Source organism: Danio rerio, chromosome 9 (assembly GCF_052040795.2).
Source record: "Danio rerio strain M-AB ecotype USA chromosome 9, GRCz13ab, whole genome shotgun sequence".
In the NCBI taxonomy this organism is placed as follows: domain Eukaryota; kingdom Metazoa; phylum Chordata; class Actinopteri; order Cypriniformes; family Danionidae; genus Danio; species Danio rerio.
In genome coordinates, this window is record NC_141029.1 from 24,088,961 (window position 1) to 24,112,871 (window position 23,911).

General features: G+C 39.3%; 2 protein-coding genes and 1 long non-coding RNA gene across 3 annotated transcripts in view; all 3 read right to left on the bottom strand.

Annotated features, from left to right (window-relative positions):
* The window catches only part of LOC147842349 (uncharacterized), a 736,864-nt gene that overhangs the window by 423,060 nt on the left and 289,893 nt on the right, over positions 1-23,911 (bottom strand). The gene's annotated exons all lie outside the window — the stretch shown is intronic.
* On the bottom strand, positions 8,364-9,344 carry crygm2d6 (crystallin, gamma M2d6). Its single transcript, NM_001002138.2, is given in 3 exon segments — positions 8,364-8,730; positions 8,932-9,174; positions 9,270-9,344. Coding segments are annotated over 3 exon segments (528 nt in total). The 5' UTR covers positions 9,282-9,344; the 3' UTR covers positions 8,364-8,457.
* crygm2d19 (crystallin, gamma M2d19) lies at positions 17,237-18,046 on the bottom strand. The gene is made up of 3 exons (XM_087267769.1): positions 17,982-18,046; positions 17,639-17,881; positions 17,237-17,553 (listed from the first exon to the last, which is right to left on the bottom strand). The coding sequence occupies exons 1-3, from the start codon at positions 17,985-17,987 to the stop codon at positions 17,281-17,283; spliced, it is 522 nt and encodes a 173-aa protein (XP_087123895.1). The 5' UTR covers positions 17,988-18,046; the 3' UTR covers positions 17,237-17,280.

A 23,911-nucleotide genomic window follows, 5' to 3' on the forward strand; every position in this document is an offset into this window, starting at 1 on the left:
TGGGACGCGCTGCTTCTCTGCTCGCAGGGTCTACATGCTCCGCCAGCGGCTCACGGGCGCTGGGGGTACGGTCTCCCTTCTCCCACCCCCTAAGCCCCCTCTCTGGAGTCAGGGTGCAGAGCCAGAGCGAATCGCTCTCCTCCAGCTCTTCTGTGGGACCCTCGCTCTCCCCGGATCAGCACACCCGCTCTGCGCTGCCCCTCCGCGGGTACGTCAGCGATTGCTGCGGTGACGTCATTAGCGAGGGCTCTGCCTGCCTGGTTAGTGCGGGCCAGCTCCTCGCGGTGGCTCACACGCACGATCAGACTTGGCTACGAGCTTCAGTTCTCGAAACGGCCTCCCAAGTTCACGGGCGTGTATTTCACCAGGGTCAATCCCCTGTCCGCCCCTGTCTTGCGAGAGGAGATTGCTGCCCTCCTGGCGAAGGGTGCAATCGAGCCGGTACCTCCAGCCGAGATGGAGAGCGGGTTCTACAGCCCATACTTCATCGTACCCAAAAAGAGCGGTGGGTCACGGCCAATCCTAGATCTGCGCGTTTTGAACCGCTGCCTTCGTAAGCTGCCGTTCAGAATGCTCACCCAGAAGCGCATCCTCCGATGCGTTCGTCCTCAGGATTGGTTTGCAGATATAGACCTGAAGGACGCGTATTTTCATGTCTCCATTCTTCCGCGCCACCGTCAGTTTTTGCGGTTTGCGTTCGAGGGTCAAGCATGGCAATACAAGGTCCTCCCCTTCGGGCTCTCTCTGTCTCCGCGGGTCTTCACCAAACTCGCGGAGGGTGCCCTAGCGGCCCTTCGGCTCGCGGCCCTCCGTGTACTCAATTATCTCGACGATTGGCTGATTTTAGCCTATGCTGGAGAAACTGACTGCGCACAGAGACGAGGTGCTCCGGCATCTTCGCCTATTGGGGTTGCAGGTCAACTGGGAAAAGAGTAAACTCGCCCCGGTGTAGAGGATCTCTTTTCTCGGGATGGAGCTGGACTCGGTCACCATGGTAGCGCGCCTCTCCGGAGAGTGCGCTCGCCTGTTGCTGAACTGTCTGAGGGAGCTCAACAGCAAAGTAGTGGTCCCACTGAAATATTTTCAGAGGCTCCTTGGGCATATGGCATCCGCTGCGGCTGTCACGCCGCTCGGACTGCTCCATATGAGACCACTTCAGCACTGGCTTCGAGATCGAGTTCCAAGATGCGCATGGCATGTGGGCGCACACCGAGTCTCTGTTACTGCGCTGTGTCGCCGCACCCTCAGCCCCTGGAACGACCCCTCGTTCCTGTAGGCCGATGTGCCTCTGGGACAGGCGTCCAGTCATGTTGTTGTCTAAACAGATGCTTCCAACACGGGCTGGGGAGCCGTGTGTCACGGGCATGCAGCTGCGGGCCTGTGGGAAGGTGCCCAGCTGCATTGGCATATCAATCGCCTAGAGCTGTTGGCAGTGTTCCTCGCTCTTCACCGTTTTTCTCCGGTGTTGGAGCAGCAACACGTGCTGGTCAGGACGGACAGTGCCGTCATGTACATTGCCGTACATGACGCGGTGGCTGGCGGCACCGTGGGAAAGCATAACTTCATAATCCGGTTCCTCAGAGGTGCTAGGCGAATTAATCCAACTCGCCCCCCTCTCATGCCCTCTTGGGATCTCGTCCTCGTCCTCACGAGCCTGCGTTTAGATCCCTTCGAGCCACTCGATTCAGTATCCTTAAGATTTCTGTCCCTGAAGACAGCTCTGCTGGTCGCATTGGCCTCCATTAAGAGGGTCGGGACCTGGAGGCATTTTTGGTCAGTGACTCGTGCCTGGAATTCGAGCCGGATTTTTCTCACTTTATCCTGAGACCCCGCCCGGGTTATGTGCCCAAAGTTCCTACTACTCCCTTTAGAGATCAGGTAGTAACCCTGCAAGCGCTGCCCCCAGAGGAGGCAGACCCAGCCCTTTCCTTACTCCGTCCAGTTCGCGCCCTGCGCATTTATGTGGACCATACTCAGTACTTTAGATCTTCTGAGCAGCTGTTTGTCTGTTATGGCGGATGGCAGCAGGGAAGTGCTGTGTCCAAACAAAGATTATCCCACTGGATTGTGGAGGCCATTTCATGTGCTATTTGAGCAGAGGTCAGCCGCGTCCCCCGGGAGTGCGTGCGCACTCCACTCGGAGCGTTGCATCCTCTTGGGGGCGTGCACACGGCGCCTCTTTAACAGACATTTGTGGAGCTGTGGGCTGGGCAACACCCAACACATTTGCACGGTTTTACAATCTGCGAGTGGAGCCGGTTTCCTCAAGGGTATTAGGTAACCCTTGGTGATTGAGGAAACAACTCGGTGGGGTGTTGTAACACGCTTGCGGTGCCTTTTTTCCCTAACACAGAGAGATGTGCACCTTCCCGTCTGTCAGTAAAGTTCCCCGTTCGGTGAGCCCTGCAGATTCCTCCGAGGCCCTGACTCGGCACTCAGCACTGACTCAGCGGAGGAGTCACTTGCTGGCCCACTACCTTAGGTCTGCCCGCTGGTCAGCCCGCGTTTTTGGGTATAGGTGCCGGCTATGTGCAATCCCCTCTGGCGATCCCATATGCTTATTTCCGCCACGGTTAAAGTGCCCACCCCCTGGGTGGACCCGTGCCTTCCCTATCCGCTAACCACCTTCTTATGCGCACTCCCCCTCCTTAAGGTTAGTCCATATGTAATTCCATTTTGTCTCCCTATTGGGTGCGGATGGTCTCCGCAGCGTCCTCCCTACCGGGATTGCACGCTTCCCAACATACTGTCGTATTTCCTAGAATTATCTAGAGGCTAGCGACTCCAAAAAAATATATATCTATTCTGTAAAGCTTCTTTTAAAGTGGGGATAAGTTAGGGCCAAGGGCACGTTGGAGGACTGCGCCTTCCATGATTTGGGTACGTCACGCTTGCCTGACTACACTCTCATCGGAGACGTTGGTAAGGTGCAGTCATTATGGCGCTTTCAATGGCTCCCATACGTGGATTTAGAACATCAAATCCACTTATAGCACTGGAGTTCTCCAACCAAAGGGGAACGTTCGAGGTTACAGAAGTAACCCTTCGTTCCCCGAGGAGGGGAACGGAAGTGCTATACTCTTTCGCCATAATGACTGTCCCTTGGCTGTTTAAAAGTCTCTTCAGCTTAAAAAGGATGGCGTTTGCTGGCGCCAGGTGTGCTTATATGCTCAGTTAATTAGCAATGCAGCGCACCTGCGCAAGCTTACGCTGCCAATTCATTGCTTTCATTGGCCCGTTCAATACTCTTTCAGACAAGCGGGTTCTGAACCGAAACCTCCAATACGTGGATTTTGAACATCAAATACACTTATAGCAAGGGTTACTTTTGTAACTTCGAACGTTACTGGTTCAAAATCCAGCTGGATCAGTTGGCATTTCTTTGTGGAGTTTACATGTTCTCTCTGTGTTTGTGTGGGTTTCCTCCGGGTGCTCCAATGTCTCCCACAGTCCAAAGACAAGTGATATAGGTGAATTGCATGAGCTAAATTGGCTGTAGTGTATGAGTGTGTTGTGGGGAGTCAACGGATCGTTCCAGAACCGAACAAGCCACAGACCATGTTATCCTTAAAAGATTGGTTGGTGCCTACGAGTCTGAGATTGATTTCATTTTCAAAGCAATCCACAGGCACCCAGCAAAAGGCAAATCCACAGGATACCTAGCCAGTCAACATCACAGTTGCGTGTTAATTAACTTTACACCCTAAAACAATAAGAGGCTCTACAATCAAAAACCCACCAAACCGGTTTTTGAGAAGTACCTTTTGGTTCGCTTGTCCTGTGGCGTCTGCAAGGAATACACATTCTCAGGCAGACACAGAAGCGATCAGAAACGCTTCCAAAGTTTAATGGACATTTAAGTAAAACAGTTTATTTGAGTAATGTATGTTTACTTTATGTTTCTGTAGGTTTTTGTGTGTACATGTTCCATGTGTTTAACAAAACTGTTATAGATAGTTCTTGAGTAATAGCCCTCAGTGACAAATGAAATCTACAGAATGTTTGTGAAATACTTTGTTTGGTATCGATTGAAAGCTAGGAACATTTTAAATGCATTGGTTTATATGAAGAAACCATACTATGAAAAGTGTTGACGTTATAAGACTTTATTTTAACCACTATGCTATCAAAGCAGCACCCACACCAGGTGTCAACCCGGCCTCCTAGAGGGCAGAATTGGGGTGTGACTCCACCCCGCACCTAATCTGATTGGACAAGTATTGTGTAGACCCAGCCTCTACCAAAGCCTATAAAACTTTGAACAAAGAAATTTCATCGTCGTCTTTTGCCGGTCATCTTTGCCAGTCGTCACCGCAGTCGCTGCCCGGACGTCGCTCTTCTCGTGCTGTGGCCGTTACATCGCCTCGCCGGAAGCCTCGTTACATCACGGAGCAGACCGCGACCTTCACTTGCTGCCGGCTCGACCCCCGATCTGCTTGTGCAACCGCTTCAACAACAAGCCATCGGGTCAACACATCCAAACTCTGAAACTCATCATAACTACAGGAACCCAGGAAGGACTTCGAACGCCGCCTTGTCCAACATCCGTATCCCTAGCAACCGACTAAGGAAACCCCTCTTCACCGACAAGGGAATTCCATCACGTCACTGAAGTTGCTACGCTGACCAATCAGCTTCGCCGGGATTTCCCTTTGGACCAGTCGAGGAAACCAAAAATTACATCAGAACGCAAGTAGCACAAACAAGGTTTCTACCCATTACTGAATCTGGTGTGAATTATGTTTAAGTAGTAAAGAATAGCAAAATTCTCTGCTTTTATGGTTTCTCTCAGGTTGCAATGCTAAGAACTTAGCAAAGGCTAGAAGTTATCCACTCAGTCAAAACTCTCCTCAAACTGCTTGTGCGTGTGTGTATGTATGTGCATTTGTTTGTTTTACGTAGATTAGTACTTTGTGTTATAGTGTAGCAATAAACTTTTGTTTCGTTTTAAGAACCGTGTTGGTGTGTTGTGTGCTTTATAAGTTAATGCCTCAGCTTCAGATACTGCTACCTTGCTCATTAAATAATTAGATACTGTTTTTATATTGTTATTGTTGGCCACGTAATAATATAATACAGAATTGCTTTACACTAAACGTTCTATTTGCTGGACAAATACTAAAGTTAAGTGTAAGCTTTAAATAATTCTATGTGAATCATGTTCGAATCTTTGATTCGAATCCCCAAAGTTTAAACATGATTTAAACCAAAGAGCTGATTCTTACAGTGTGAACGAGAGTATATTGGTGTTTCTCAGCATGCTGCTATGTTGAGTTGAATTGTGTTGGAAGGGTATCAGCTGCATAAAACATATGACAGAGTAGTTCATTTAGTTGACGACCCCTGATAAATCAGGGGCTAGATCAAAGGAAAATAAATGATTGAATAAATGAATGAATTTTTATTGCCAGTGGGTCAATTGCTTGAAAATATAAAATAAGGTCATCCCTATTTCCTAGGTTGTCTCTACTTAATACTAATTCTGATAGGGTATAACTACCTAATTTCAAATAATGTCAAAAGCGATATTATGAATGGTAATGTTAACAAGACTGATATGGTATTACTTAGCCAGATATATATAATTTAAAGTCTTTATGGTCATTGCACTCTTTCATTGAATTCATTGTTCTTTTTGAAACTTTAATGTTTCCTGCTTTAATGTAAATAAAAATCTATTTTCTAAAATGTGTTAACAATAAATAATTTGTCTGGTCTAAAATTAGACACACAGGCCTTCTGTAACATAAAGTCGATGTAAAGAGGAGGTGAAAGTCCAAATGCAATTTATTAACTCTGAGTCAGTCAGGCAATGGTCAAAGCAAGAACAAACAGATGCATGAGCATAATCCAGAAGCTTAGTCATGTAAAAAGTCCAAATGGTCGTTACAGGCAGCAAAACAACATACACGAAAAAACAAGGCAAAGGTCAACAGCACGGTAAGACCAGTGAAGGGAATGTTCAATGTTTTTCATTGTTTTCAAAAGTGGAACATGAGCAGCATCTCTTCTAAATAGGTAAACAAAAATTTTAATGTGAATTACACGATTGGCTTATTGGATTGGATTATCCCCATATGACTTTACAAAGCGGGGTCATGTGACTTCACATGTGGTAGGGAAAGTAATTAAAAAAATTGACCTGGAAGAATTCTAAACTTTATTTATTGAACAAAAGTGAATATCATTCGTTGTATAGAATGTCCAATTTCTGCTTTTTTTCCCCTTTTTGAACACTTTTGTAAACATTTAACCCTTAAACCCCCCACACATCCCACCCATACATACACATAGCCACTTGTCTTGTAAAACATATAACAGAAGAAGGATTAATAGAAAAAATAATACAAATAATAATAATAAATAATAATAATAATAATAATGCCAAAATAAAATAAAAATAACAATAATAGTACAATTTAAAATAAATATATAAATAATTTCAAATGAATAAATAAATAAACAAATAAATAAAATAAAGTAGAAACATTAACTATTTAAATCAACAATAATGTGCTACCTACTTCTTGGTTATTATGGTTTTAGTTGTGCAGAGGTTGGACCAATGAATCTAGTTTAGGGCATGACAGTTCCAGAGGAAAAAATGCTAAGTTGAAAACTAATTCCGACCATGAAAATTATTTCTTAAATAATCACTTCCAGAGGTGTTAAATCATTAAAATAATTTAGTAGTAGCCTCCAATGAGTATAAAACCTGTGAGATGAGCCTCTGAGAGAGAACTTAATCTTCTTCAATTTCAGAACAATTAACATGTCATGTAACCAGACTTTGTTTGAGGGTGGTTGGTGTGATTTCCTCATTAAAAGAATTCTTTTGCGAGCAACAAGGGATGAAAAGGCGATGACATTATTTTGAATGTTTGTGACGAAAATCATCTGGGGTTTTTCCAAAAATAGCGATATGAGGGTTTGGGTTTAGATTAATGTTCAATATTTCTGAGATTGCCTTGAAAAATACCGGCATAATTCAGACAATTTGGGGCACGACCAGAACATGTGAGTGAAGTTGCATGGGGTCTGTGAACACCTATTACATTTGTTATCTAATTTGTAAAGAGAGAGCTTTAAGAGTTTCTCTTTGCTACTGTGTAGTCTGTGGAGGACCTGAAATTGTATGAGAGATAATCTGGCGCAACTAGAGGATGAATTTAAAGCATTTAAGGCCTCCTCCCAGAAATCTTCAGAGAAATTTAATTGAAGTTCTGATTCCCAATCCATCTTAATCTTATTTAGGATAGATTCGATAGTTGGAAAGAGAGTAAATTATATAAATATGAAATACGGCCTCTAGTCAAGGTTTTGACTTTAATGATTAAGTCTATCCCGCTAGGTGTTGGAATATAGTGATGCGTGTAAACCTGGAAAAAATAGATAGATAATAGCTTCTGAATGTTGATTTTGATTACTTTTCTATTAATTGCCTACTTAAATCTCAAAATCTGGCTCAATACTCTGGTAATATTCGACACATGGAAACCTGCTCCAAAAAGTTCATTGATTGTTTTTTTGATCAGATGGATGCACAAACCAAAAACTTTTTTCAGCCTGGAAAACGGTATGGGCAGAAGTGTTTTATTCATGCACTATACTCTAAAGATCTTTTGTCTCTGAAGAGTTTTTTTGTCAAACTCTGCAGAAATTGGAAGGAGAGCAATTATTTTTTAATCACAATCTGACTCAGGCTGTTGTTTGGAAAGGGTCTTCTTTAATAGCTTCTCAAAGGAAGTTAATACTGATCTCGAAAGCTTTTGACCATTGAAAAACTTTACTAGGCCCTGCAAAGTGTGAAGATTTCTAAAAGGCTTTTAGGCCAGAACTAGGAGAGCATCTTCTTGAGGTACTCAGCGACAGCTTGTCAGAAGGCATGTTGCACCTGAGTTGCCAAAGAACAGTAGTTACTCTTATTCCAAAAAAAGGGCCCCATATCGATATTAAGAACTGACTATTAAGAAATTAACCTTTTTGAACAATGCTTGGTTACATATAAATAAATGATCAATGCCAGCTGCCTTTGTGTCCTGTAGAGGTGGAATATATTTGATTGGTCAGAAGATTTCATGTTAAGCTGAAGAAAGATCATAAAAAATGTGTTAATCCTTTTTGATGAAATTGACAAACTGCAAACTTCTAATTACTAATCTTGTCATTGTTTTGGTGCACACTGATTATAGATAACATTGAGGCTAAAGTATTGATACTAGAACCCAATTTTGTCATTATTATTTTTATTTCACTTGCACTTTAAAATAAAATAGATTAAACTTAATGTTACAGCTGATCTCTGATTGGGAGAGCATTTTTTAAATGACATGTATTTTATTTAACAATTCACTTCACTTGAGTGTATTTGTGGATATTGTTTTTATTGTTAGTGGCATTAATTATATTCAAGACAATGTTTAATATCTTAGAGAAGTATTTTTATTCAAATAAATTCTAGTACCAAGAGTCCATGATGCGCCTCATGCTCATGAATCTCATGCCACCATAATTGCTGAAGTTCCTGTACTGCCCAGGCCCGAAGTGCCACATCCTGCCTCTGTAGTTGGGCTGGTCATAAAAGAGCCAGTGGCCATCCATCACATGACAGGACTGGCAGTGAGACATGCGGTAACGGTTCATGATGTTGTCACAGTCATCCATCATCTCGTACATCTGACCCATGAAGTTGTCCCTCTCGTAGATCCTCATTCTGTAGGATCCCCTGTACTGTAGGATATATATAACAAGTTAAGTTTACTAGACTGGACAAAACAACATGTAAATCTAGAACAGTGAATTTTAATCCTTATCATGGTAACCCATTGTTCACTAAATAACCCAACACTGATGTTGATAATAAATATAAACAATTAAATTGAGACAATTAGTTAATTTCCCCCCAAAATTCAAAACGCTTATGGAGCTCACCATGGGGATCATACGGCAGGACCTGATGCAGTTGTTCATTCCAAACATAGACATGTAATCAGCATACTCTCCCCTCCTGAAGAAATATCCACTTCCCATGTAGTTGGTTTGGTCGTACATCATCCAGCAGCCGCTCTCCACTCTGCAAGAGTGACAGCGATTCATGTAGGAGGAGAAGTCACCACAGTCTCCCATACACTCATAAGAGCGACCCTGGAAGTTTCTGTCCTCGTAGAAGATGACCTGAAAATAATTATTTTTTTGTGATTTATTTTTTCCCCATCTCCATTTTATTTTGGTTTAATTTTTAAGAATGTTAATTGAAATTTCAGTTTTACCTTGCCCATCATGGTTACTTTAGCTGACCCTTGGTGATTGCACAAAGGAGAAGCTGAAACTGATTTTCTGTGTTGACTGACTGTGGACACCCGTGCTTTTATACCAAGACCAAGACTAAAGGACATCTATTGTTAGTCAATTCCTGACTATGCATGTTGGCATAGAAGCTGTTAGAAAGCGTAGTATCTAGCTCTTAATATTTAGGCCAGCACTTTCCCTGGAACTTCTTCTAAACCTTTCTTATTTTGAAGTTCTGGTATTTTTTTTCAGTGAATAAAGTCTCAGATTTATGGATACATTTGTAAAGATAGAATTTAGAACCAGGTGTGTACTGGAACGGAGAGTCATTTTCAAAGATATGCTGCTAGTAATTGGGGAAAGAGTTGCAGTTGAAAACTTTACATTGCCATTCTGAGTGAATAAAACCATATTGATGTTTGTTGAAAAGGAAGATTTAGTAAATTGATTGATAAGCGACAGTATATTTCCAAATGGTGATCATTACTTATTATTTCACATCTTGCTGCTCTGATGGCTAGTGTTATGGTATCTTATCTACCTCCATTTATTCAGAATGATGAAATTGAGGAAGCTCTGATAAGATTGGCCAGTGAGATTATGATGATTCCATTGGGGTGTAAAAACACTTTTCTGAGACATCTTATGTCAAGTGTTCAATATTTTGTTCATAGATTTTTTGCAATAAGGTAATCCATACGTTATTTAAATGGATACTGGCAACAAGATTTTTTAGAGTGTAGGGACATTAGCCAAAGGCACACATTCTCATAAGTTTGGTAAAATGGAAGGTAGGCCAAATATGTCTACTGCTATGGAGAGATGTAGTTCAACTTCTTAGAATGTTCAGCCTCAAATTGCCTCTCAGATATACTTTTATATGGATGGACTAGATTGATGATGTTAATGAAATTTTTGGTTCTGCTAGAAATCAAGATATTTCTAACCTGTATAATAATAGTGTAATAATAATAAGTAATAATAATTTTAATTTAGTGTTGAAAAGGCTTTTCTATCAGTTGTAAATAAGTCTCTTGTGTTGACTTTATTACCTCCCATGTTTTGGGTATTTTATTTGTAACAGAGACTTGGTTAAAAGTGGATAATCCTACCAATAATTTCAGTATCATGTTATAAATGTAAATATAGTTCTGTATCTCAAAGATTATTTTATTTATAAGTAAATAAAAATAAAAACAATATTGAATCTCTGTCACCGACTCGGTCCCAGTCATTCCCCTCGCTGGCCAGCAGAGGCCGCCATCTCCGGACTTCTAGCATTACATCATCCACTTACGCTGATTGTGCACACACCTGATCTGAATCTAGTTAACGACCCACGTACCCCTTATAAGCCGAACTCAAACACTCAGTCAGTGCGAAGTCTTGTTTAGCCCTGGCCAGCATTACTGAGTGTTATTTCCTGCCTGATCTCTTGTGTATAACTCCAGCCCGTTTCTGACTCTGCTTCGCCTTCTGCCTGCCCTCGACCCAAGCCTGAAACATGGACTCTGATACTCGTTACCTGCCCTCGACCCAAGCCTGATACACGGACTCTGATTCTCGCAGCCTGCCCTCGACCCAAGCCTGATACACGGACTCTGATTCTCGCAGCCTGCCTTTGACCCATGCCTGGTAATCACTCTGTGTCTGTTTGCCGCCAGCCTTGATACCTTTAATACTACTGTTGATGTGTGTTTGCACTTGTGTGCATATTGTGTGTTTGAGTGAGAGCTTGATAAATAAATACTGCATAATGGATCCCTCCGTGTCAGTCTCCTCGTTACAATCTCTCATTTACTGCAATAAACATGTACATTTTTTTTACAACTTTTTTATTTTTGCACAACTTTTTGGAAATGAAAGATACAAGTCCTGCACAGTGGCCAGAGGTACTGTGAGCCATTTTTCTTGCAGAATATAGACCAGGTCACGTGATGCTGGTGGAGGAAAATATTTTTTGACTTTTCCTGCTCCTCCAAGACACCCCAAAGTGGCTCAGTGACTGTACCGGACATAGGAGATGTTCAACTTTACTTTCAAGTTCATCAAACCACTATCACCAGTCTTGCTATGTGTATATTATCATCCTGAAAAAACTGTCTTCAGGACACAATTTTTTTTTTAACCACTTAGGGAGTGCCATGATATTGCAGCAAAAACCCTCACTGATCCACCCTCATGCTTTACTCTGGGCATGCAAATGTCTGGGTGGTATGCTTCTTTAGGGCTTTTCCACACAGTAACTCCTCCTGGTGTGGGAAAGACAGTGAAGACAGTGAAGATCCCAAGATTTTTGTTGCTGTGACCATTGAAAATGACGTTTCACATTGGCACTAAACCCGTCCATGTATATTGATCCTGTGGAACAGTTTTGGTGGAAACCAGAGTTGAGGTGCACATTTAATTCTGCGGTGAGTTGGGCACCCGTGGTTTTATGTTTTTTTGGGATACATCCCCTTTAGGCAGCTTCCTCTTGCTTCCACAGTTAATCTTGTTGGATGTGGTTTGTCCATCTTGGTGGCATCCTGACATTACCCTTGATACAATGGCTCTTGATACATCACAAAGACTTGCTACAGTATGTTGGTCACCGATGCGCCAGTAATATGCGCACTAATTATTTTTCCTCTTTTGAACTGATATGTCATCCATAATGTTGTGTGTATTGCAATATTTTTAAATATCTGTGCTAATACTCTTGTACTCAAATTTTAACTGTCTGTTCTTACTTCTGGAATGTGAAGATTGATTAAGATTGGTCACTAGATTGAACAAATTTACTAATAAAACCTCCAGCACTAAATTGGCCAGTATTTTAGTTTCATTGTCCAACCCCTGTACATACATATGTGCAGCATCTGTTAAATTACCAAATAGGATTAGAGAAACTAGTATAAATGTAAAACAAGGAATAAATTAGGATTAAAGGTTTGAAATTATCTTCTTGATAATAGTAGCTATTAGACTACAAATACTATTTGCAAATACTATGCAACTTAGTGAACAGAATGTTAACCTGTATGCACCAAAATATCCAAAAAGTTCAACAAAATAAAACCATTCTCTGATGTATACATCTGTTAGTAACTGTAAGTTAAACTACTAAACACTAAAGTGACCCACAATTGTAGTTATTCTGGATTTAAATTTCACAAAAAAAAGGTACAAGCAAACAATAGAAAGCTTTTACTGTATGTAAACATACATCTCTATATTGCAGAGCATGTTTTATTATGGCACTAAATTCTCTTAAAGGAGTGGTCCACTACATATTTTAAACTTTAGTTGATGTGTAATGAAGCTTTGTGAACATAAACATCATCTCTGAATGTAAAATGCTCAAAGTTCAATGCAAAGGGAGACATTGACTTTTACAGCGTTAACTTAGCAAAGCCTACTACGAACGAAGTTTGGGGACTACAAAAAAATATATCCAGGCCAGTGAGATTACAAGGGCTTCTGGTTACATGCATTCACCACACACACACACACACACACACACCCTGCGCAGCAAAGGGGAATGATTTAAGGTGCTGCAATGGTACATTAGAGAAAGCTAAAATGGTGTCCAAACACTGCTATTTCCACAGAGGTTGTTCTGTTTCTGTATTTGGCTTCTGTATTTGGACACAACAGACAGAGAAGTGTTAACAATTTAATTTTAACCATGTTCCAGAGAGTTATAAAATTTATATAGTTCCCATTTGACAAATACAGCTTCCAGAATATCTCCCAGTACAGTGCTGGATTCAGCTAAAAACTACTCCAACCGACGAAGCTGTGAATTGTGAGCCACAACCTGTAAGTATTTTTATTTGTTTGGCACCATTAACATTTTAGCTACAAATTCATATTTATCAGTCAAACCGCTGTTAACACACAATCTTCAGCAGCGCATGAAATGCCTATGAGACATGAGAACTTTTAATTTTACTTACACATGCTTATAACCCAAATATATGTAAAAGACACTAGTCAGATTTTGTTTAAGAGAGCAGGCGTGAAGTTCAGTTGTGTGCTCTTCATTTTCCTGTCTGATTCAAGCAGCTAACACTGCTAACAGCTGCTCTGACTGGCAGTATTTACACATCGCAAAAGCACACTCTTGTAGGGACATGAGGGGGTGACATGGAGCCAATCCGCTAATCACAGCACATTACGTTAGCTGACCAATCAGAGCATCTTGAGGGCGGGACTTTTGTCGTTTTCCTGTTAGAAGTGATTTTCTTCAAGTGAAGCATTAGCACACATTGCTTTTGGAACTTATAAATACAACCAAGCCTTAAAATTTCATTCTGGACCACCTCTTTAATGCTGGGTACACAACAAATTTGCAATTAACTATTTGCACAAGCAAGCTATATACAATGTCATTGCAAATGCTCAAATATAGGAGAATTATCACAGTGCTACATGATTGATGCAGAATACATGCTGTGGAATGCATGGAAGACGTGAGGTTTACCTAATTTATGTCTTCTGTGCCCAAATTATTCAGCTTGAGCAGAAAATCATGACTTGAAAAATATCTGGCAAGATTTAACTACACTGTTAGACCTTACCAGGCTTTTTTACAGTAGAACACTGGCAACACTGTTGCCAGCTACTCACTGTAAAAGTTTGGTTACAGTAAGTAACTGGCAACAGTGTTGCCAGTTAATTACTGAAACTGAACCATTACAGAGAGTGGCTGGCAACAGTGTTGCCAGTTGTTTACTGTAACCGAACCATTGCAGTGAATAGCTGGCAACAGTGTTGCCAGTTAATCACTGTAATAGAGCAGTAGTGGTAACTAACTGGAAACTGTGTACAGTTAATTACTGTACTGTAGTGTTACAACTCACAGCATTATACTGCATACACAATAGTATGTCAAGGTGTTCGTAAAATTAATTAGTATTCTTGCCTTTTATTAATTCTTTAAATTAATTAAGTTGTAAATTCTGACAAATTTATTTTATTGTTTTGGCAGCAAACAAATATCAAACAGAAAACGTATAACAAAATTAAGAAATCAGCAGATATAAATATCATCTTACATATTACTGAGCCACAGGTCTGCACAGCAAGGCTGCAGTCAAACTAACGTTTAAGCATGCAAAATTCTGTCATATGGCTCTGCGAAAAGGAGTGGGATTAAACAAAATATTTAGAGATTGAAAAACCAAGCAACTGGTCCATAATTTTTGTTCAGAGAGGTCATGGTTTGATCTTTGATTAGTCTCAAGCAATCACATGATGTGATTTCACACTTCAGAGTTCTCCAAACTTGAACTTTCCAATGCTGCAAACTGTAAAATTTGTCGCATGAGCATGCATTCCAGGTCTGCAGCATTCACATGCGTATCAATGGAAGTCTAAAGGGAGAAAAGTGCAGTGTGACTGGGACTTTAAGCTGTAACTCTAATTAAACACACCTGATAAAACTAATTAAGGCTCGTTAGAAATCTACAGGTAATGTTAAAGAAGGGTGGGAACTAAACTCTGCTGCCCTGCAGTTCTCCAGTAACTTGGAGTTTGACCCCCATGGTATATAGCAGGGGTGCTTAATCCTGTTCCTGGAGATCTACGTTCCTGCAGATTTCAGTTGCTACCCATATCAAACACACTTGCCTGTAATTATCACGTGGTGTTCAGATCGTAATTAATTGGTTTAGGTGTGTTTGATATGGATAGCAACTGAAATCTGCAGGAAGGTAGATCTTCAGGAACAGGATTAAGCACCCCTGGTATATAGCATACTTTTAAAGCAACTGCTAACATTTATCACAATCACATATCCAATAAACATACACACACACACAAAGTGCTGCAGTGAAATGTGTTACTCTCTCCTCAATGCTGACCATGCAAAAAAAAAAAAAAAAAAAACTCAACAGCAAAAAACAAAATAATTATTTTAAATTTTAAAGTTTTAAATAATTAAAAACTGTGTCAAATCTCAAAAAGTTTAAAATAATTATAGAAACAAAAATAAAGTTGGCAACACCGAAAAACCAAAGGATCCAATCTTTTATTGTTATAATTATCTCATGACAACAAACTTTTTTATTGTTTCAAATATAAATTCATAGATGGAAACACAGCTCTGAAAAATACTTAGCAACAAACTCACAACCTGGGACCTGACAGTGAAGCTTTTGTGTGTGGATGGCTATGTGTATCATGTTTTTGTGATTCCCTGTGATGATGTGCACATGTTACCTTACTGAGATGATGGAATTTAATTTTGGCTTAGTTGCCAGAAAGATACACACAACTGTTAGCATCTGTACATTATGGCAGTGTGCAATATCCAATAAATACATATACTTAAAAGTAATGTAAGAAGTTATATGAGGAGAGGCTAACTAGCTAACAATGTAGCTTTCAAGTACACAGTTCAAGATAACAACAATATAACTTAAAACACAGCCTTATTTTATAAACCCTCAAAAACATTTGAACACATTTTACTTACTCATTTAAGATTTTTATTTAAGCCTAAAACATATCAGACTCAACATCTGAATTGATAGACAGAGAATAGAGCACACTCAGCAGTAAACAAATCAAACACCTGACTCTCTTAAAGGGCCAGCATTCTCTGAAAACTCTTTCTAACACCTTTGTGTTTAGAAAAAGAGGGACAGCCTGTGGGAGTGTGTGGTGATGCCTAAATCATTATTTGTTTACAGTTATTTACTGCACAATTTACAGAGTAACAGTGCAGTTATACTAATTAAACACACCTGATCAAACTAAATCTAAAGGTAGTGTGTTGAAGCAGGGCTGGAACTAAATTCTACTAGGCTGTGGCCTTCCAGGAGTTTGACACCCCTGTTACATAGCATATTTTCAAAGCAACTGCCTACATTTATCACAGTTATGCACATATCGTTTAATAAAAACAATAAAAATATACAATAATACAAACTTCATCCATAGAAAAAAATAAATAAATAAATAATCTGATTCTCATGTCGTTCCAAATCTGTAGTAAAAAATAATAAAAAACACAACAAAGATCATGATTTATACATTTATTTAGGAAAGCCTTTATACTGTTAATGGCACTTTTACTTGCCAGTTTTCCAGACAAATTCATTGAGTCTCTGCAAAAATGTATGTGCGTGTTGTTTAAGATATATATATATATATATATATATATATATATATATATATATATATATATATATATATATATATATTTTTTTTTTTTTTTTTTAATAACACATTTTTACTAGTTATTTAGCAAAATACTAATATTCAGTTGAAAGTGCAATTTAAAATCTTAACTATAGGTCAAACTAGGCAATTAAATTAGATTAATTATAGAAAAAGTAAACAAAGTTATAAAAATTATTGTGACAATTTCTTTGCTCTGTGTGAATATTTTGCCTTTAAATGCATTTCGTCCATATCTTACACTTACCTTTTAATAAGCTCTGTGACATTGGTTGACTCCTGATACTCAATGTTAAAAACATAAAAGGAACCAAAGAAAACACAGAGATAAAATAAATATAAAATAGCAACATAAAGCATCAGAGTAGATGGGGCAGTAATGGTTGAACAGTCATTTACCATTTATTATCACAGTAAATATCTGTAATGGTACATAGAGTAAATTACTGTAATTTATTCTTTGGACTACAGAATTTCATAAAAATCCTGTTCCTTTTACAGTAAAATACTGTTTCCTTTCATTACAGCTAAACGCTGGCTATTTTACAGTTATTTACTGCATAATCTACAGTAAGGGTTAACAGTGTAGAGCAAGTAACGGTGTGCTCTGTTTTTGGTGGGATCCCAGTATAGGAACAGTTCTAGTCATGTGACCTCAAGATATATTGCAATCTAGTTGCAAACTACTTGTTTCTGACTTTTAATTATCTCTTTGTATGTATAAGTTTGTGTTTGCATTATATAAGAAAATGGTGGCATTAATTTTGAAGACACATGATTTATCATTCTAGAAGTTATTTTATTGATAGAAACACTAAAACACTAGTACCAGGAGTCCATGATACGCCTCATGCTCATGAACCTCATGCCACCATAATTGCTGAAGTTCCTGTACTGTCCAGGCCCGAAGTGCCACATTCTGCCTCTGTAGTTAGGCTGGTCATAAAAGAGCCAGTGGCCGTCCATCACATGGCAGGACTGGCAGTGAGACATGCGGTAACGGTCCATGATGTTGTCACAGTCATCCATCATCTCGTACATCTGACCCATGAAGTTGTCCCTCTCGTAGATCCTCATTCTGTAGGATCCCCTGTGCTGTAGTGGAACATAAGTCTGTTACTTTTAAAATACAATTAAATAACTTCACCATGATCTTAAACAAACTCAAAATTGAACCTACCATGGGAATCATACGGCAGGACCTGATGCAGTTGTTCATTCCAAACATAGACATGTAATCAGCATACTCTCCCCTCCTGAAGAAATATCCACTTCCCATGTAGTTGGGCTGATCGTACATCATCCAGCAACCACTGTCCACTCTGCAAGAGTGACAGCGGCTCATGTAGGAGGAGAAGTCACCACAGTCACCCATACACTCATAAGAGCGACCCTGGAAGTTCCTGTCCTCGAAAAAGGTGACCTTAAAAAAGGTGAAGATTTAAGTTTAATTAAGGTAAAGTAAAATATGTGGAAAAAATACAGCTATGTGAACTGTTTAGAAATGGTGGATCGAGGTTTACCTTCATGTTTGCAGTGGTCTATCCTCAGTTGTTCCACAAAGGAGAAGCTGAAGCTGATTCTGCTTGTTTACTGACTGCTGCCACTCGTACCTTTATACTAGACCAAGACTAAAGACTACATAGTAGCTATTGTTAGTTAATTCCTGACTGTGCAAGTTGTCATAGAGGCTATTCTAGCTAAAGCTTGGCATGTAGATCTTAGTGTTCACATTTGTTAGTACAAAATAAAACATTTTCTTACAATTTATATTTGTCAGAACGTGTGAATCTGATTAACAGATTGGGAATCTGATAAGTAACATAAAATGCTGGTAATGTTTTACAGTACATTCTTTTTGTTATCATGAAGGATCATGTAGTAACAGAACAATTGTTGTTTTCTTTTAGTACTGAATCGATTTTATTTCTAAACCATGCATACATTATTACATGTTATGCTTTAAAGTTATATAAACAAATTGTGAATGAACTTTAATTTATTATCAGACATCAATGGCAGTCTTTTGAATGAAGAGCAATGATGTAGCCTATTCATAAATTGGAACTGAACTAAACGTTACATATCTCACACATTTTAGTTTAACACATTAAAATTCCTTTTAAAATGTTACCATCCTTCTCAAGTCATAAACATGTAACAAACATGCTAGATTCTTTATTTCATTATCCAGACTTGTTTAAAACAAAGTTGGATCTCTTATTCTCCGTCAGTGTTTCTCTATCTACCTTTAACAGAAGACCGGACCTTTAAAAGTGGTTATAGGTTTGGTTACATTTTTTTTTTTTTCATGAATGTTTATGAAGTCTGTCTTCACCCTCATCCTCCTGGAAGATTGCTCCCTTGCAGATTCAGAAAATGTCACAACCCCAGTTCAACATCAGTCAAACCAACGGAGCAGTTATTGAATACAAGGACATGAGTAGAAGCCTCCAGAGCCTCTGGAGTAGGCTGATACAGATGCACCGGCGTGTGTGGCAGCAGTTCCCCCAGCGCAATGTCTTGTAGTCTTTAATGTTTGTTTTTGTGCCTGTGTATTTTATTCTATGTAATAAATATGGAACTTTTAGCACAGTAGTTTGACAGCAGTTATCATATGGATACGGAACTTTTAATGCTATTGTGTGGCAGGAGCAAACTTTTCACACCAGATATCTGCTGCTCGCTCTGCAGGGGAATGTTTAAGCGAATTACCCATGGATATTACTCAGAGGAGCAGTCGTGCTATCATGGGCACAGAGCAGGCAAGTGAAAGCCATGCGTCAAGAGAAGAGATGGAGATACAAACCCTCATTTTATTCAGTAATGATGGGTAATGTGAACACTCTGGCAAAACAATTTGAGGAACCAATTGCTCTGGTAATGTACTAAAACAGTGGTTCCCAACCTTTTTCTTTGGGGCCCCCCCATGAACATATACAAACATTGGAGCCCCCCCACCATATAAATACACACGCACGCACACACATATGTACTGTGTATATACAGTTGAAGTCAGAATTATTAGCCCCCCTGTATTATTAGCGCCCTTGTTTATTTTTTTCCCCAATTTCTGTTTAATAGAGGGAAGATTGTTTCAGCACATTTCTAAACATAATAGTTTTAAAAACTTATTTCTAATAACTGATTTATTTTATCTTTGTCATGATGACAGTAAATAATATTTTGCTTGATATTTTTCAAGACACTTCTATGCAGCTTAAAGTGACATTAAAAGGCTTAACTAGGTTAATAAGGTGAACTAGGCAGGTTAGGGTAATTAGGCAAGTTATTGTATGATGATGGTTTGTTCTGTAGACTATCGAAAAAAAAATTAGCTTAAAGGGGCTAATAATTATGTCCCAAAAATGTTTTTAAAAAAATTAATAACTACTTTTATTCTTGCTGAAATAAAACAAATAAGACTTTCTCCAGAAGAAAAAATATTATCAGACATACTGTGAAAATGTCAATGCTCTGTTAAACATAATTTGGGAAATATTTAAAAAAGAAAATAAAAATGAAAAGGGGGCTAATAATTCTGACTTCAACTGTATATATATATATATATATATATATATATATATATATATATATATATATATATATATATATGTGTGTATTGTGTGTTTGTGTAATATTAATATATAGTAATATGTATAGAAAATATTAATTAATCAGTTTTAACTTGTCTTGGCCTTCAATAAATCCAAAATCTAGGTAGGCTTTGTCATACTGTCTAATCTTTTTCTTCGCCTCTGAAGAATCACTGCATTTACGTTTCTCTGCCATTTTTGTTTTGATTTTGCCTTTACGACACGTTGACAAGCAGATTGCGTGAGTGAGCAAAATTGAAATAATTATTTAAAGTTATTTATTTTAATTATTTTCACTATTATGTTGGAATTTTAAGTATGTGTTTAGATTTTTTTTTTTTTTTTTTGGTACTTAAAAATACATATATAAAAGGTAGGGCTGCTCGATTTTGGGAAAAATCATAATCACGATTATTTTGGTCATAATTGTAATCACGATTATTCAAAACCATTGTCAGTTAAAGTCAAAATTATTAGCGCTCCTGAGATTTTTTTTTTTTTATATAAATATTTCCCAAATTATGTTTAACAGAGCAAGGATTTTTAACAGTATTTCCTATAATATTTTTTCTTCTATTTGTTTAATTTTAGCTAGAATAAAGAAAGGTTTAAATATTTTGAAACCAATTTAAGGTCAATATTATTAGCCCCCTTAAGCAATATATATTTTTGATTGTCTGCAGAATAAACTACCGTTATAATGACTTGCCTTATTACTCTAATTAATGAATGCTTGTATTTTGAAAAATATCTAGTAAAATATTATGTACTGTCATTATAGCAAAGATAAAAGAAATCAGTAATTAGAAATGAGATATCAAAACTAATATGTTCAGAAATAAGTTAATAAAATATTCTTTCCATGAAACAGAAATTGGGCAGGAAAAGGTTTGCTAATATTCAAGAGGGCTAATAATTTTGACTTCAACTGTATACATAGTTATTTTCCACCCTGCAAAGGAAAAATAAATAAATACAATAGAATAAAAATATGAAACAAACTGTGTTTTAAGCATCTTCACTGTAAGAAAAACACTTTAGCTACAGCAGTCCTTCAGTCAAGAGCAGCGAGGGTTTTCTCGTTATGTTTGTTTAATAAAGATAAAAACAGGTGGCAGAAGGATTACCGCGCGCTGTCTCTTTAATGGTTTCTCTTTCACGTCTTTTGATCCTCAACTCGTTTGTTTATTACACAAATGAGGGTTAATGTAAATAATCACTAAACACCGCGTTTTGACACCTATTTGACCATTAAAGCGCTCACGTTAAGATGACTTTAGATGTCTGCGCTCCTCTGCTCGTCTCAGTGTGTAAATGAGAGTGAATGCTGACCGGCCGCATGCTTCTGACTGCGTGATCGTGCTGCACACACACATAAGCTCTTTCGCGCTTTTAAGAGCAACACGTGTACAACTGGAACGTGGCAAAATATGATGCAATAATCATTTATCTCGATTAATGCTTTTTTATAATCGTTTGAAACCGAAATCTAAATCGGATTTTCGATTAATTGCAAAGCCCTTTATAATAGTGGAGCATTTTTATGCCTTTTTCTACCTCAATACTTATAATCTCCCCCGCCCCCCCCCTGTGAACTCTGGCGCCCCCCTTAGGGGGGCGCGGACCCCAGGTTGGGAACCACTGTACTAAAAGTTATACACAGAAAGTAGTGGGTTTATTGTGCAAAAGAGGTGGCTAACTTACAACATCCTTCATGCTAACTTGGAGTCACCAGGGTTTAGTTGTTCAGACAGAGATGGTAAATTGTGGTGTAAAAATTTAAGGTGGTGAATTCATTTTGTATATGAACAACAGAGGTGGGAAACGCAGTGGCGCAGTAGGTAGTTCTGTCGCCTCACAGCAAGAAGGTCACTGGTTCAAGCCTCAGATGGGTCTGTTGGCGTTTCTGTGTGGAGTTTGCATGTTCTCCCTGCATTCGCTTGGGTTTCCTCGGTGCTCCGGTTTCCCCCACAGTCCAAAGACATGCAGGACAGGTGAATTGGGGAGACTAAATTGTCCATAGTGTATGAATGTGAATGAGTGTGTGTGGATGTTTCCCAAAGATGGGTTGTAGCTGGAAAAAACGTCTGCTGCATAAAAACGTGCTGGATAAGTTGGCGGTTTATTCCTCTGTGGTGACCCCGGATTAATAAAGAGACTTAGCCGAAAAGAAAATGAATAAATGAATGAATGACAATAGGGTTGCAAACCCAGACTGTTACAGTTAGGAGACCATATGCTTTAAAGATGTGGTGTTAAACCTGGTTAGTCTCTCGCTGTATTAGATGCCAAGAGAGTTCTCACATATAATTGTTATCTATGTGTATATGTCTCATCGAGTGCTCTATTTGACACTGCATGTGACATGATTCACTTTCAGTTGCCAGGCTTCAAGCTCAACACACTTATAGTTTTTTGCCATGTCAGATGACTTGGAGCCACCAAATGGAGTTCACTGTGTCAGACTTTTTTTTTTTAATGTATTGACTGCACAATGAGAAAATTTAGACTATTGTCATCATGTATATTATGTATGCTAATATCATGTATGGTTATGTGAAGGATGCTTAGTGCCACCCCCTGCCTCCACTGGGAAAACCAGATCACAATATTATCCATCTTCAACTAAAATACAAGCCATTAGTAAAAAAGCCAACCAATTATTATGTGCACCTTTCCTGCTTTGAGAAACTGTTTTGAGACTACTGATTGGGGTGTGGTGCAGGACACACTTGGGGTGGAATTAGAGGCAGTCACTCATTGCACAACTGATTGTTTGAACTTCTGCATTGACACTGCTGTCACTACAAAGATTGTGCTCTGTTACCCTTACAATAAGTCTTGGGGAATGTTAAAAACCTCCCTAATAAGAAAAAGGGGGATTTAGGAATGGTGACCTGACAGCACTAAAGGGCTGTTTGACGGAAACAAAAGAATCTTTCAGAAAGAATGTTGAAAGTAAACTGCAGGAGAAAAATATGAAAGAGAGCTTTATTGTCTTTGCCTAGGCTATTCACCTTATTCTCCCCCGATGAGCGGGCGCTTTCATTTGAATCTTTTTGGCTTAAAGAGCCCATATTATACATGAAATAGGGTCATATCTTGGTTGTAAGGGTCTCCAACAACAGTCTAATATGCATGCAAGGTCAAAAAACACTTTCATGGTCTTATAATCTGCATTTATTTTTACCTAATTATCCCAGCGACTCCTGTATGAATCGTTCAGTGATTCATTTGTTCCCAAACCCCTCCTTAGCGCGAAGCTAATCTGCGCTGATTGGACCGATGGCAGTCTGTCGCGATTGGTCGACTGCCTTCAGTCAGAGAGTGAAATGGCCAATAGCTAATCAGCAATTTAAAAAGTAATCACAGTTCATACACGCTAGATAGTGTAGGCGTGGATTTTAGCTGCCACACACACACAAACACACACACACACCTCCGGACGAGAACGCTCCCGCTTCCGCCCGCACCCGCCAGGTTTTAGCCTTAGAACCCGCCCCGTATTCTGCCCGCCGCGCCCGATCCCGCTAAAGAGCGGGGGAGAACAAAACCGAAAATCTGTATAAACACACACACACAGCACCAAGCATAAAGCTCTCGCTCGCTCTCTCTCTCTCTCTCTCATACGCGCGCGTGCGCACTAACACACAAGCACCAAGCAGACACATCTTTCTCTTTCTCAGGCAGCCCGCTCCCGTCCCAAATCAAACCCGTTACCGACCGCTCCGGCGATTTATTCGGAAATTTATTCCCGCGCCGCAGAAATCTGGCGCGGGGACAGCCGCGGGTATGCACACCTCTAACGTTACCACGGAGCTCCATAAACAAAGCAGCACGCGTCGCGTTTTTAACGT